We start from the raw sequence: 15936 nt of genomic DNA, 5'->3' as shown, positions 1-15936 counted from the left end.
GGTTGGGGCTGGAGGAGCTTTAAGGTCCCTGTAAGCCAAACCAGTCTGTGGTTCCTACGAGCTACGTTTCTGTTGTTTTGCGTCGTTCGAAGTCTGGTAAGATTCTTGTCAACCCCCCCGTTTCCTGCGGGGGTGCTCAGGCCTCCGCGCTGTTCCGCTCGCTGTTCCCGCAGAAACAAGCCATCAGGCTCTGCAGAACATGCCCAGAGTCCTCCGGGAGGTGGAAGTCTTGAAACAGGAGGCAACGTTCCTGAAGGAGCAAATGATCCTCGTTAAAGAAGATATAAAGAAATTTGAGGAAGACACAGCTCAGTCAATGCAGGTGGGCTCTCGTCGGTCTTAGTGTTCATCTGCAGCTTGTGAACCCCCTGAGTTTCCAGAGATGCGCGTATTAAACAAACTTGTGAACTCCAGATAGGCAAAACCACTTCGTTTAGTGTTAATGTTGGGAAGGTGGACGTGACACAGCCCAGGGCAAGCTGTGTTTTGTGAGGAGCAGCTGAGCACGCTTCTGTTCAGGGGGAATTGCTGTTACCCGACTGGGAGCACTGATTTCTGCCCTTGTTTCTGCCTGTTGTTAGCCAGGGTGTGTAGTATTTTTCAGGCAAAGTGGACATCAGAAGTATAAACCCAGACTTCAAACCAACCTTTTGCTGTTTGACTTTGGAAGTTGGTTTAACATCTCTCTTTCAGCCAACTCCTTCCTCCTTGTAACAGCATGATCTTTTCACTCGTTTCTTTAAATCCAAGCCAAAAATGCTCCCATAGGATAAGTGTCTGTGGCAGTCGTCTCTTGTTCCAGTGCATCCAGGGCATCATGATCTATCCTTTTCTCCAGGTCCTGGTGGAGATTGACCGAGTGAAATCTCGAATGCAGTTGGCTGCAGAGTCACTTCAGGAAGCAGACAAATGGAGCACGTTAAGTGCAGACATTGAAGAGACTCTTAAAACACAGGTAGATACCATGTTATTCAGTGTGGTCTGTGTGCCTTCAGCTTTGCAGGGAAACAGCATTTGAAAGCAGGTTTTGAAGTGACTGTAAAACAAGTGCCTGTTTGTAAAACGTCACGATGAGACTGGTATTAACGCTTCCTAAGGCCGTGCTGGGTAACCAGGTTGCCTTTCCCTGTGGCAGGACGTGTCCGTGATTTCGGCCAAGCTCACGAGCATGCAGAGCAGCCTGGCGATGCTCGTGGATACGCCGGATTACTCCGAGAAGTGTGTGCATCTGGAGGCTCTGAAGAACCGGCTGGAGGCCATGGCCAGCCCTCAGATTGTGGCTGCTTTTAACTCCCAGTCCGTAGGTCAGTAGCTCTTGGTGTAACAACACTCTTTAAACAGTAAAACGTTCTTTGGGTGGGGAGTTTTGTCCTGAAGGCGGTTCTGGGCATGTGAAGATATGGGGCTTTTCTCCCGTTGAAGAGGGTTTCTCTGTTTATTGTGAAGTCATGTTTTTTTCCTGAAGTCCAAAACTCCTGTAATATAAGTCTGTAAACACATCTGCAAAGCATCTGCTTGTGGTGACTTCCACAGGTGAGGAACACTTCAGGTTCTTGGTGTTCTTGTTTCTCTGCCTTCTGGGTCCTGTTTGAAAACAAGGTCTCATTACTGATGTATTCTGTGGACAGAGCTATAGTCACCCCCTCACCCTACAGACCAGACCTTTGAGGAACTGGGGTTTCAAAGCCTCGTGTAAGAACTAATTGTGCTGTTAGTTTCAAGGTAGCTGGTTAGGTAGCAGCTTGGGGAGTGGTGAAGGCAAAGCTGAGGACTTTGTGAGGTGTGTTCTGGTTTTGTAGATAGCAGCTTATTTCTGGAAAATAATGACTTCCTCCCAGGAAACACTCTGGTTTTATCCATCTTTAATACTAGAGACATTGGTTGGTCAACAAGTTAAATTCATTCCTCATGCCTGCTGCCTGTTCTTCTTCAAGTGTGGGTTTTAGGCAGTTCTGCTTCTCTTTGAGAAAATAAGCAAACAAAAGGTGAACGTGTGTCTTTGTATAGGCTGTTGTGTGTGCTCCCCTCAAAGAATTCTCTTGCTCAGACTAATGTCTCACCCTCAGCTTTGAGACTGACTCTGAACTATTACTTTGTTTTGTTTAGATCAGGCAAAAACGTTTGTTAAAGTCTTCACTGAAATTGATCGGATGCCCCAGCTTCTTGCTTACTATTATAAATGTCACAAGGTCAGTATCTTGATAATCCTTTACTACGGAGGAATAAGAACCTGACCTCTTGCTTGGCTTGGTCCCTAGGGGGCGCTGCTACATCGTGTATTTCGCCTGTTCGAGGAGGATGGAACCTGTTCTGCTCTATCTTTCATTCTCTGACTTCTCTTTCTGGCTCTTATAATAGCTTTAGTTACTCCCCACGTTTCAAGAGTAATTCTCCCTTCAGGGCTGTGTGTTCCTTCCTGCAGCAGACAGAGGATATGTGTGTTCTCCTTGAATTCTCTGTGCCTTACAGTTTTGCTTTGCTTTTTTTGGATGTGGCTGTGTCAGCAATAACTTTATTGCTGCAACTTGCCAGCTGCTGACTTCTGTAAACTCTTTTCAGGTAAGATTAAAAGTTGGAATTCCAGACAGTGCCGTGGCCATAACCCGATCCTCAAATTTCTCTCATGACTGTGACTTTTGAGGATTAAGTTCAAAGCTGGGGCTTGCCAAGTATTTCAACTATTATGTGGAGGTATCGGTTACAGGCTCATTTTATGAGTAAAATACCAATGTTAATTAAATCTTTGAATCAACTAAGAAGCCTCTAGCTTTGTGCTGAAAGTCTTTTCCTTCTGTGGTGCTGAAGTATAGCAAAATGTGGTGCAGTCTGGGGAGAGGGGCGAGGGTGGGCATTGTGTGTTAGCAGAAGAAGTGCTGATCATGGCAAGTTCTCGGTCTGAAATAACAGTATCTGGATCTGTGGATTGTTGGTTCTCCTCTTAGAATGGTTCTTCTTCTGCAGGTGCAGCTGGTGGCAGCGTGGCAGGATCTTTGCCAGAGTGACCTAAGCTTAAATCGCCAGTTGACTGAACTGTACGACACCCTCCTTGGGACCTGGCACTCACAGCTCCAGTGGGCGACGCAGGTGCAGTGGCTGCTTGATGCTGGGTTAACAACAGGGCTGAGCACACTCCTAATAGTCACAAAGCTCAGAGTAGTTCGTCGGTGCTTACCCTTTGAGTTGTGCTCTGCCTTGTCGATGCAGGACAGGGCTTGCAACCTGCCTTCTATTTCTTGTCCAGCTTTTGCAGACAAGATCTGATTTCTGGTGTTCTACCAACAGCAAGGTTGCTGTGTTATTGGCATTAAAGCTGCTCTATCACTTTCATCTGTATCTTAAGTTTAAACTAATTTGTTGGTGTTTCAAATGTGTTCTGTTGCAAGATATTTGAAATGCCTGAATTGCTTTATCACTTGGCCTGGAGGAAGCCCTCAGGGCCGTATTGGACTGATCCATGTCACTGGTGGAAGATATCTGAGGGCTTCTCCTATCACCCCTTGGAGTCTGTGTACCTGTTTTTCCTGCCAAGAATAATGTAGGATCCAAAAAAGTTACTGTCCTGTAGTGAAATGAAGAAATAAGTTCATACTGTTGAGCCTTTAAGAGCTTTTCATCCATGAAGGGTAGGAGATTCTTATCTTCATGTCATGGAGCCTGGTACAAGTGCTAGGCCTGTGCTGCAAAGGAGCAGAATGTTTCCTTGAAATGTATTTTTTCTGCCTAATGATTCGATGTGAATTCCAGGTCAGATGTCAGCTTACATTGTAGGAGATGCACTTTGGTTGGGAGAGAGAAATGGCACATGGAGCAAAGCTCATGTCACTCAATCTCCTGTGCTGATTCTGCTTTCTGAGAGTTCTTGGACCTTTTTCATGGTGGTCCCAGCTTTCAGAGCAAATGAGTGAGATGAGCTGGCAAAAAGGTCACCGTCAAAGGCTGTAACACATTTTGTGCTGGAGTTGAGGGATGGTGCATGTAAATAAACATTCTCAGCTGATTGCAGTCTTTCTGACCTTCCCAGCATTGACTTCTGCCTATTTGACCAGTAATTTGGCTCATGATATAGTACAATTTCTTCATATTTTACTGATAGATGTGTTTTTCCACACACACCTGTGTAAACTGAGTGTTCTGTTTGCAAGTGCCTCTTTCTACCAGGTGTGTTTTTGAATCACTGTAGTGCCTGTGTGCTGCTGATTTTGGGTTTGACCTGTACCTATCTTCACACTTTCCTGTGCTGGGACATGTGGTTTGTACGTTGGGGGCTCTCTCTGGAAACCATCTGCTGCTCTCTGCTGATTGCATTCCTCTGGGATAACGTGCTTTTGCTTAGTAGCTCTTCTGGTGTCACAGGTTTTCAAGAACCCCCATGAAGTTGTGACTGTGTTGTTGATCCAAACTCTGGGAGCGTTGGTGCCTTCCATCCCTGTCTGCCTCAGCTCTGCCATGGAGAGAACAGGACAAGAAACCAAGCTGAATAAGCTGCTGGAGCTCTATGATGCCACCGTCCACTTCGCAAAAGGGCTGGAGGTAGCGATGCTGCCAAACCTGAGTAAGACTCTTGCACTGAATTTTGATCTACAACTTTGTAAAGTTCCACTGGGAATTTAGTTTAGTTTTACATGGAAGGAGGGATTCTCTTCTATGGCATTGACCGATGACATGGTATTTGCACCTTTGTGTGTCTGTATATGTGTTTATCTTACACTAAAGATACTGGCACAACACTGTGTGAGTTTACTGGGGCAGACCTGTTCCAAGCACACTTGCTGTCAGGGTAAATAATATTTAGCACTTTTCCTTTTACAAACATTACTGTTTCTTCTGCCTAATGGATGAGGAAATGTCTCCAGGGAAGCTATCTGTGAAACCCATTGTGAAAGATTACAAAGCATTAAAGTTGAGGAGTTTCCTGGAATTAAGTCACACCTTGCTAAGCAAGAGAAAACCTGCTTGAAAGCTGCATCCACTGGATGCTGAAGTTTTATTTTGTAGTTTCTCTGTTGCTATTGGCTTATGTGTTAATCAGGTGAAAATTCAAGGCCAAATACTGCTTCTGAACCACTGGTACTTATTCCCTAGCAGCATCCTGGGTGCTTGATTCAAATTCTGACCTGTGCTTTCCTTACCCTCTGATATTTGTCATCTCATTTTGGTCATGACTTGATGAATAATTCCCACAAACCACGAGCTAGTGAGGTGTTGTGTTTTCAGAGGTTTATGGCTGACTTGAACTGTTGGCTGTTTACAGTCCTTTATTAATGTGGTAGGGCCCCTTCAAAGACTGGGTAAGGGAAAATCCTAAATTAAAGCTAATGGAGCATTCCTAATGCTGTGTTTCCTGTGTTTGGTTCCTCGTACCATTGTCTTGAGCTATTTCAACCCAGATTCTTACTTGATTGTGTAAATTATGATTACTGGGCAATTTCAGGGGGTATGAGTGTCATTGTGTCTGTTTTTGTTGTCTTTGTGTGCTCTTGACAGTAATTTTCTATCTTTGGCTTAGCTTAATTTGTGGTTCCTAATAGAAATGATTAGAAAGGACTTGGAAAAACAGTGTCACGTTCTAGAAGATGGTGGAATGGGAAGACAGCTGCTGACCTGCTGTCAGAGTGTATTTAAGAAAACCCCAATAAACCTTTATTTCCATCTCTTTTGCTGTGGGGTAAGATGTTTGGGAAATGAAGTATCTGAAGAATGGAAAGGCAGGTGACTCAGCAGAACAGAGTCAAACCAGTTCCTACATATGTGTATGTGAGGGGAGGGTTCAGTTATGATTCACAGGATAATTCAGGTTGGAAGGAACCTCAGGAGATGGTCTAGTACAGCCTCCTGCTCCAAGCAAGGTCTACTATGAGGTCAGACCGTGTTTCTCAGGGTATTGCCCAGTCTGATCTTGAAAACATCCAAGCATGGAGGCAGCCCAGGCTTTGGACAACCTGCTCCATTGCTTGTTTGTCCTTAGGGCATAAAGATTTTTCCTTCTATCCAGGATTCGAGGTAATTATGGTTTGCTGCTAGTTTGAGTTTGGCAAAGCTTCACAGAAACAGCTGGTGTCCAGCTCTGATGTGAGAAATAGTGGTTCAGACCTGGTTTTTGTTTGGGTTTGCAGCTCTGTCAGCAGAATGGCACTGAAATGCAGGTTCATGCTTCACCTTCAGCTCTGGTCGAGGAACACTGTGAAGTAGAAGTGCCAAGTGAATTAAGTTAGTGTCAATTTTAAGTATTAACCAGGCTTCCTGATAAATGAGATTGCCCCTGTTTTCAGGTGTGGGAGTAATGTGTTTCACTTCTCAAATGGCTTCACTCCTTCCCTTCCACTGTAGGTTGGAATGTTTAATAGATTTTTGTCACCCAGGCTGTTTTAGAGCAGTGAGTGATGATTTTCTTGAGGCACTTGTTGAGGTAGAACATCTTGGGTTTAGGAAGCAGGTAGAGATAATAGCCTAAGTAAAATCTGTGTAGCTGAGACTTGAAGCTGCCGGGCAACATTCCAGGGCTGTGTAGGCAGCGGGCTCCAACTGAGGAACTGCTGCAGGTTGCTTGAAACAAGGCTTTTAGTAGCAGTTCATCTATTTGTAGACTAAACACCTGATTCTTTGTAGAGGAGCAGAACCTGGTGAAAGTGATGGAACTGGTGGAAGCAGTTTACAGTCCCTACAAGCCCTATCAACTCGAGTATGGAGACCTGGAAGAAGAAAATCTCCTCATTCAGATCAGTGCAGTGCCCTTGGTAATGTCTTTGTTCAACTACACAGGGGAAGGCTTGAAGCTTCTACTAAATACAAGGGTCTTTGTCATTGCTCTCTTTCCTCCTCTACTTTATTGGTGATATTTCCTGCTTGCAGTGTATTTTATACTGTTAGGTAACTTTTTCTTAAGAACTGAAGTTAATTTCAGCAGCACTGTCAGGTTGGAGGTAGCTCCTTCTTTCTTCTCCACACAACAACCAGCACTGTGTGGATCTGCTGGAGACCTTACCAAATATTACTGTCAACCAAGAGCCTGCTTCAGGTTCAATAGGTTTTACTAAGAACAAGAGGAAAGTCCTTTTTGTAGAAGATTCTGTTGTTGGCTGAGCTGTTTTTCTTTGAAGACCTGGTAAACATAGGATTTGGCAGCTTTTCTTAGTAGGAGGGTGGGAGCAACCAACATTGTTCTCCCTTACGTGTTTCACAAGATCAGAGGGCACTGGGGAGAACCAAGTGTTACACAAGGTGTCTTTAATGCCTGGACACTTACTGAAAGAAAAGTCAGGCTTAACTTTGTTGTTGTTATTTAGGAGCACTGGGAAGTAATTGACTGTGTCCAGGAACTGAACCATTCAGTCAACAAACTCTTCATCCTGGCCTCTGGAGCCATCGACAACTGCATTAAGCTCACGGATGGACTGGGAGCGTGCGGGCTCCTTAAGGCCCTGAAAGCTCTGTTCTCCAAGTAAGGTGCTTTTAGTTACGCTGATGTATTTATCCTGAGGGAGTAGCAAGTACTCAGTTTGTGGCCAGGACTTTGTCGCTTATGAAGAAGGGCTGAGAGCAGAAAGTATCTGTAACCATAATGTGAATCATCTGATGTCCCCTCCTGCTGCTTCCTTCAGGCAGTGACTGTTTCTTAGGGGAAAAATGGAAGCTTTTAATGGCAAAATCAGAGACTTTTCTCAGCTGTTTTCTATTCTGGTTGGGCTGAAATTTGTTTTTAATAAATACTTTTGGAGGGGAAAATGTTTCTCAAAACAGAGTAAGACAAAGACAGATTTGGCTGATGAAAGTAGATCTTGATGGAGAGAAATACACCTGCTAGGACAAGTCACCTCACATTCGGAAGCTACCAGAAAGGATGAGGTACCCTATAGAGTGAGATTCACTGCAATTTCTTGTCTTGAAGTATCACTGACAGCCCACTTAGGTAGTGTTCCAGTACCCATTGCCTCCTGATACTGAAAGTGCTGCTCACGGGTATAAATCAACCTGTTGCCTTGGTGCCCTTGGGGGAAGAGGGAAGCACACCTCTCTGATCTCACCTTCTTTATGGGCAGTTACATAGCAATGTGCATGCCTCCAGCTTATGGGCATTATTTAACAAAAGAAAAGGGGGTGTGTGGAAGACAAAATGTTCTCTTTTTATCCATGTTCTCATCTGGGGAGTAGCTGAGAAAACAAATTCATGAGATTGTTGTCACTATGTTCCTGGAGCAGGGGCCAAGTGATGCTGTAGTAGTAGTAGCCTTATAAACTTTTTCTGGTCTTTTCTAGGAGGTGTCATTGGGGTAGTGGTAATAAAAGTGACTTAGTCAGACCTTCTCGTGGGGGGTGGAGAGTTCCTCCTAACCCATATGCAGCAAACTGAGGTAGCCACACAGTATCTGCCACGCTGGGTTTCAACCTGTCCTCTAGCGTAGGCTTGAGTGGGCTGCGGCTGATCAGTTCTTCACATTCATGTGTTTGGAATGGAACAACAGTGTCTCTTCTGAACTCCTTTTAATACTCCTGGTTCTTGGTCCTTGTAGAGGGCTGAATGGTTAAACTGCAGGACGTGCAGTTATGCTGCTCTCAACCTGTTCTCTTATGCTGGTGCTTGTCTCCATTCCTCATTACAGGTATACATCTGACTTTACAAATACATTGCAGTCTATACGAAAGAAATGTAAACTGGATGATATCCCTTCAGATTCCCTTTTCCAGGAGGACTGGACTGCATTCCAAAACTCTGTCCGGTAAAGGGGGTTTCTTTTGCCCAGCCCAGAACTGATTTTTGTATCAGTGTCGAAGGGAATTACTTGGGGTCAGTTTACACAAGTGCTTAGTGCAGGCAGTGGGGCTGTGCTCGCTTGGCTGCAGTGCTGCTGGGAGCCTTAGTGTTGGTGACTGGGTTTCAGGTTGCTGCTGGCACAGTGAGTGCTGTGGGGCTCCCCACCCTGTCTGGAGCAAGGCTGCATGTCCTATTGCTTGAAATATCAGCAGCTCTTAGAATTTTCCCAGTGACATGGAACCAGCTTTAACCATGATGTTGAGAAGCAGCATGTAAATGAATGAGGCTGTTGGGCAGAAAGATTCAGGATGTCACCAAATGGACACAGTGAATAGCCAAATTAATTCTTGATGGATGTGTCCCCTGGTGGGCTGTGGTTTGGTTCTTGGCACATGTCTGAGATGGGTTCTCTGGGGGGATCCTGGCATTATCTGCCTCTAATCTCCCAACACAGGTTCTTTTGTCTTGTCCTTTCCCAGGATCATTACTACCTGTGGTGAGCTCCTTCATCAGTGTGGAGACTTTGAGCAGCAGCTGGCCAACAGGTGAGCACTGCTGAGTTCCTTCATGAGCTGTCAGCACAGGAACCAAGCTGAGAGAAAACAGCCACCAAGGTGCCTCCACTGCATAGACCGTGGAGGGAAAGCAGAGCCTGGGGGTTTCCCCCCACTGCCTTCCCCAGCTGTTGAAGTGTCAGAGATGGGTCATGGACTGTTCCACTGTCACAAGAATCCTTTTTCTTGGGTACATGGCTGCCCATCAAATGCACTGCCAGTCTGGGGTTGGGAGGGAACTTTCCACCAGCTCAAACTGGCAAGATTCTGACCCTCCCTTGTGAGATGGGGCAGGAATCCTTCCCTGGAGTGAGTGTAGGTGCGCCTTAACCCACCGATTCCTTGAGGAGCATCAAGCACAGGCAGCACATAGATCTCTTGTTGCTTGTAAGCGTTGCACTGCTCAGCCTCTTGTGCCTTGAAATCCTTTAGTCTGACTTGAGTGCCTGGGCTCTGTGTAGGAGACAGTGGCTGCAGGGCGGGAGGCTGGGTTTGTCTTGTATTTGCCTGGTGCTCTGAGAGCACAACCCTCTCTTCCTTCTCAGTGTTTTTGAGTTGCAGGGTAGATGTGAGAACTGGCTGTAGTTAGTGTCTGCCACCAATTAATACTCTCCTGAAGTAACATAAAAGTAGTGTTGGTCCTGGGGCCAACATGAGAACAACAGTGGTGACTGCAGAGGATGTTGCTGGTGACTTCGGTGTGTTTGTTTTCAGGATTCTATCCACTGCTGGGAAGTATCTCTCAGACTCCTACAGCCCCTGTAGTTTTTCTGGCTTTCAGGATACCAGTTCTGCAGAAAAGAAGAGCTCCATCAAGAATCCCTGGCAGGAATACAATTACCTTCTGAAGGAGAATCCATCTGAGTATGCCAGCCTTATGGAAACGCTTTACACTCTAAAGGTAGCTTTGGTGCTGGGGGAGCCTGCCTTTGTCCTGGGGTGCTGCTGGGCCCACAGGTGGTAGACAAGACCTGGATTCCCCTTTCAGGGTGATTACTTTTCACGCTGAGCTGCAGCCTTCTGATGGGCAATGTTCCAAGTCTTACACACAGACACCGATCTGTGGAGAGATGGAATGTCCAAGTCCAGGAAGTCTGGACTCATTCCATCTCTCCCCAGATCCTGGCTGTGTTTTGTGAACATGCCCTTATCAGTTCAGGTGAGGGAGATTTTTGTCATGGAAAACATCGGAAAGGTTGTGTTGGAGCCAGCTCAAGTTCTGGAGTCCACAAACTGACTTCTCAGGACTTCCTTTGCCACCTGCACTCTGCTGCCATATCCATCCTGTACTGTCATTCTGCAAGATCATTCAGGCATGCATCTGTGAACAGGGTAGAATGACTCCAGTTATCTCCTGCATCTAAGCTATGTTTGCCATCATTGGTCACATGCAGTTGTGAGTCGAGGTTATGAGTCTCTTATTTCCACCAAATGTTCAGATTTCTTCTGCACTTAATCTACCTGCAGCATGTGCAGCTCTGCCTTCAGTGTTCCATGTTTGACTTGAACCTTTGCTAACTAGTCAAGTTCCCAGAGGTACTCCTCATGGAAAACTTTTGCTTAATTCCATGCAGGGAATCAGTTGTGCCCTCTGCGTAAAAGGCAGTTTTGCCATCTTCTCTGCAAGTGTCTCAGTGTCTGGCCTGTGCTGGTGCCTGGCATGGTGGAATGTGGTGCTGATTCTTTGTTCTGCATTGCAGGGAGCAGTGCACAGTTTTTGTCTTGACTAACTGGTTGGAATAGGGCATCCCAAAGGAACCAAGTCAGGCCATTACAGAGGAAAGCTCTTTTGTATTAGGGTGACCTAATAAAGCCCTCTGAAGGATGTTAACATGGCCTCTCTGTGGGCAGCTTAATGACTTCTGTATGTAAACAGTTTTCTGTGTGTGTTAGGAAAAAGGAACAAGTAACCACAACCTGTTGTCCTCATCGCGATGTGCCCTGAGCCGCCTCAACCAGCTGGCACACCACCTGGCCTTTGATTCCGTCTTCCTTCGCATCAAACAGCAGCTTCTGCTCGTTTCGAAGATGGAGGTGAGTGGTGGGTGCATCACTCCGAGCTGACGGGCGAGGTTTGCCCAGGGGATGGGTGCCGCTCGCCGTTGCTTACCTCGCTCCTGTTCAGGGTGTTTCCCTCTGGTATCGCAGCTCTTCCACGAGCTACAGTCAGTGGAAAAGTTTACATCCCTTCATCCACAGCATTCACCACAGACAGCTCTTTGTGAGCTCTGATGTTAGTTTGAGGTGTTGCTTTTCTGACCTCCGTGAGCATGTGTTTCTCACGGGGAGCTGTGTGGACAGGAGGAGGTGTGTGTGTGTGTTTTGGGCCTGAAGGAGGATAAAGGAAGCAGTTTTCTCACTACTTGTGTTCTGCTTTCTGGAAGTCCTTGGGTAGTTGCAGTTCATGTTGCAGTTCATGCTTCCTGAATACTAATAGACTTTGGGTTCTGGGAAGTGAGGGGTTCATTCTGCGCTTTTTGCCTTACAGGGTTGGAGTTCTGGTGGCATTGGTGAGACCCTGACAGATGATCTGCCCAACTTCAGCCTGACTCCTCTGGAATATATCAGCAATGTAAGAGCGTGCTGGGGTGCTACTGGAAGCCCAGCACTGGGTGAATCTCTTCTGCATTTCCCCATTTTTGTGTAAAATCCTAGTGTTTGTTTAAATTGGTACATGATGGTGGTAGATGCTTTCAGTGGTCCAGCCCTCGTCAGTGCCATTCACCGTAGCTTTTATGAAACCCTTGTCAAGTTCTGGACCAGGAAAAGAAGTCAGGAGCACAAGGAGTGGTTTTTCTGTTGAACTGCACTGTTTACAGTGTTAACTCCTGTAACGGGATGGGAACTGCCAGCTTTTGTTTGTAGGGGTGAACACAGAGCACGTCTTCCTAATGCAGCTCATGTAGCAGAGAAGCTCCTGCAGTGTGTATTGGAGTGATTCAATTGTACTAGGAAGTTAAAAAGTCTTAAACTCTTACCCTTCTAATCCCCATGTGACTCCCTGGTTTCTCTTTCTGATGGAAGAACAATAAAACCTTCCTGGCAGTGGGGTGTCTGAGTAGGAAAGGAAAGTGAGCAGTGCACTGCTTCTGACTCGGCACCCCTCAGTTCAGTGCTGCTGAACAGCACCCAAACTGCTTTCCCATTCTCTTGGTGTTTCAAGTTGCTGCCAGATTTGCAGTTCAGATATTAATATGAGCTGCTGTTATCTCAATACAAGGTATAATTTGATAAGCAAGTTTTACTGTCATTCTGTGTATTACACAGGGAATGGTTTTTCAAGGACAGGCTGGGTTTAGAAAGCTCAGTGGATAAGGTAAAGCCTCAGGGGAGGGTTGCTGCTGGACTGAGTAGCTTTCTGATGAGCACAGTTCACCAAGAGCTGTGTGTGGCTGGCAAGAGGATGAATCTTCTCACCTGCCCCTTTCACCAAGAGTTAGAGCTGAGGCGTGTATGATTGTTACTTGATCTTGTGAGGAATCAAGGGACATTTCTCCCTGCCCAAGGCAAAGAGGAACTTCAGAAAATTTCTGATACAAAGCATTTGTTTTCTGACATCTTTTCAGATCCACCCTTTATCCTGCTGCTGGGTGATAGGTGGGCCAAGACTAAGCCAAGGCTTTCTATTGTGTAGCCTTGAAATAACACTGCTGTATTGTGCAGAAACAAATCAATGTGGTTTGCTGTGTAGAAGAAAAGGCCGGTGGTGTGAGCTCAGAAAACACTATTAATGAGTGTGCCCTATAGGGAGGAGGCAGAGTACTCTGATCTGTAGCTGCACCTAGGAAGAGTCTCTGTAGCAGCAGGTAATTGTTTATTAACTGTGCAGTATTTGTTGGATGCCTGAAGTTCCACAGCTCTCATGTGAATCTGTGAGCATGGTCTCTTTCTGGGAGTGATGCCTTTCTGTAAGTCACTATTATATTGTCATTGGAACATGTGTTTCTTCTTCAGTGGTTTCGTTTGGTTCAGACTCTGAGATTCTGCTCTAGAAAACAAATTGCCAGGAACGCTCCAGAGAGCAAAGATTTGCTTGGAGTGACAGTTCTCTGCACAGACTCTTACTAACATGATTGTTTCAGTGACTGGTTCTCTTGACCTTATGAAAAACTGTTTCTTGTACAAAGCGCAGCGAAGAGCAAGAGCCAATTTGTTTCTGGGCACATTTAGGTTAGTGAGCGGCTGTCGAGCTCAGCTTGCTGCTTTCAGGTGTGGATTACTGCAGTTGACTTTTCTCCTCTAGCAAAGTACTTGCTTCACATTTGTTCAGTGACTCAGCTCTTTGTGCTTTTATTCTAGATTGGGCAATATATTATGTCGCTTCCTCTCCACCTTGAGCCATTTGTCACTCAAGAGGATTCTGCTTTGGAACTGGCATTACATGCTGGAAAACTGCCTTACCCCCCAGAACAAGGTAGGGTGAAACCAAAGACTTGAAGTGTCTGGGGAAAGCTTTCACATTTTGTCATGAGGGTGTGATGTGTTATGCTAACAAAGCTGTTGGAGGTCCAGTTCTTGTTATCTGGTAATGCTGTTTCTTCCCAGACTCTCTTGGTAATACCCAGGAGTAGCCTCTAACTAATGGGTAAAACTCTTTTCAGTTTCATTCAAACCAGAAGCTTTAGCTTGGTCTGTTGAAGTTCAGTGTTTGCTGAAAGAAGTATTACTGTTTCTGTCCCAGCCAAAACCAGGACACACCAGCCACAGTGATGAAACCCCTGTGCTGGAGCAAGTGCAGTGGGTGCTGCTGCTGCCTGAGACAGCCACGGCCCTCAGGCACAGAAGGTGCCTCTTCACAGCTTTCTCCCCAGAACACACGGGAGGGTTCTTGCTGCATGTTGTTCCTCAGTTTCTCTCAGCAAGCTGTGTTTTGGCCCACGTTCCCTCTTCAGATGGCTGCCCTTACCTGTGTTTCATTCATCCTGCTGCAGTTAACAACAGTAGCTGCATAATGCTTCCTGGCAGGTTGGCAGCGCACCACGGTTTGTGTGGTTAATCTGTGTTTACTTCCACTGACAGTCAAGGAAGCACAGAGCTTGGCAGTTAGATCTCCTGAGCCTGCTGAGGACACACTCTTTAGTTCAGAGGTTTTGCATTACTTATTTTGTCATCTTAAAGCATTTACGCTTTAATAATTCGTTAATTTTCAAAACACTGATGAACACAGAATGTTTTTAGGGCTTGAAAAAGCCTCCATGAATCCTTGGCATTTCTGTAGTTCATGAAACTGCTCCTGGCAGATGATCCTATGGAATGTGCCAGGCAGTGCCCCAACCCCAGCCTGATCCCCTGTCAGCCCTTTGGAAACAACCTCCCTGGAGGAGTAATAGAGGCAAGTAAAGTGGTTTGGGGCTTGAGCTAACCTTCAGTATTGTGTAGTATCAGGGAGGATATGCGACAGCTTTGACTATTCCAAAACAGCTGTTCAGCTCTGGATCCTGTAATGTCCTGTCGAAGAAACAGGTACCCGTTTGTGAACGATGTCTTGTAACAAAAGCAGCAAATGCAGGTGGGTGAGGAGAGTTCTCTGTGCAGGAGATGAGTTGCCCGAGCTGGACAACATGGCAGACTACTGGCTGGGCTCCATCGCCAGGGCCACGATGCAGACCTACTGCGAGGTCATCCTGCAGATCCCAGAGCTCACGGTGCACTCCACAAAGCAGCTCGCCACGGACATCGGTAAGCGGGGGGGCACCACTGTCCTTGGGGCTGCTGCTGGAACACGAGGGCTGCTCTGTTCTTATGGGGGATTTGGAGAAACTGCAGCGTGGGTTTGTCCTTTAGTCGTGAGCGTGTTGGTCTGATGCCCAGCACGGTGGAGTGGTTCACAGCTTCTCTTTTGCAAAGTGTCCTGTCACATCCCTCTGCAAGGGAAGGGTGGGCTTCCAGTAGCTATTCCTGCTTCTTCACTGCTTCGTGTTTCTTGACTGTGGAAGTCAAAGTCCTTCTGAGCTGAAAGGGTTCCCTTACAGGCCAGTCTTAGCAGGGAAGGTCAGACAGTATCTCCTCCTCAGCTCACTGGAAAGTGTGCTTGTTGCCAGTGATCTCAGACAGAGTCTTTTTGGTATTGCTTAAAAACAGTCCAGTGGATGTGGGGCTGGTTGCTCAGCATTCTCCCTGCCATCCTTGATTCCCCAGCTGACTCTGAAGCAGTGAGCTGGAATTCCCTCCTGCCTCACAGCCCTTCACCTCTGCAGAACTTCCTAGCTTTGTTGCAAGCGTTTTGCCTTTGAAACTGTGATTGTGATCCCTTATCTGTGACCGTGGTGTCTGACCACCCCGAGGGTGTTGTCTGCAGGTACTGAAACGTGACAGAACATGTCTCAGTCCTCTGAGCAGAACAGGCAGTGTCCACACGGATGTTCAGGAAGCCAAACCTGCGCAACAGCCAGCACAGTCAGGTTCCAAACACACTGCCCTTCCCTGTGGGTTAGAGCCATCAGTGGCAGGATTCTTGCCGCCGGGAAGAAGGGATAACCATCACCTGCCCCGTGTCTGTGACCTGTGCAAATACATGTTTATCCCTAATCTTGCAGATTATCTAATAAACGTGATGGATGCCCTCGGCCTTCAGCCTTCAAGAACGCTGCAGAACATTGTGGCTCTGCTGAAGGCAAAGCCGGAGGACTACCG

The 15936-nt window shown here is 46.4% G+C and overlaps 1 protein-coding gene across 1 annotated transcript; it reads left to right on the top strand.

Moving 5' to 3' along the window:
* Positions 1 to 176: 176 nt before the first annotated feature.
* COG7 (component of oligomeric golgi complex 7) lies at positions 177 to 15934 on the top strand (the record flags this gene model as incomplete). Its single annotated transcript, XM_010012666.1, has 16 exons — positions 177 to 322; positions 839 to 955; positions 1136 to 1304; positions 2107 to 2189; positions 2962 to 3084; positions 4354 to 4552; positions 6607 to 6734; positions 7284 to 7438; positions 8598 to 8714; positions 9229 to 9294; positions 10018 to 10204; positions 11197 to 11337; positions 11792 to 11875; positions 13603 to 13717; positions 14839 to 14982; positions 15840 to 15934. Coding segments are annotated over exons 1-16 (2046 nt in total), but the record flags the coding sequence as incomplete, so codon positions are not given.
* Positions 15935 to 15936: the final 2 nt, after the last annotated feature.

This window comes from Nestor notabilis, unplaced genomic scaffold (assembly GCF_000696875.1).
Source record: "Nestor notabilis isolate BGI_N333 unplaced genomic scaffold, ASM69687v1 scaffold21514, whole genome shotgun sequence".
Classification (NCBI taxonomy): Eukaryota; Metazoa; Chordata; class Aves; order Psittaciformes; family Psittacidae; genus Nestor; species Nestor notabilis.
Note: the sequence above shows the minus strand (reverse complement) of the source record. Positions and strands in the feature narration are given on the sequence as shown.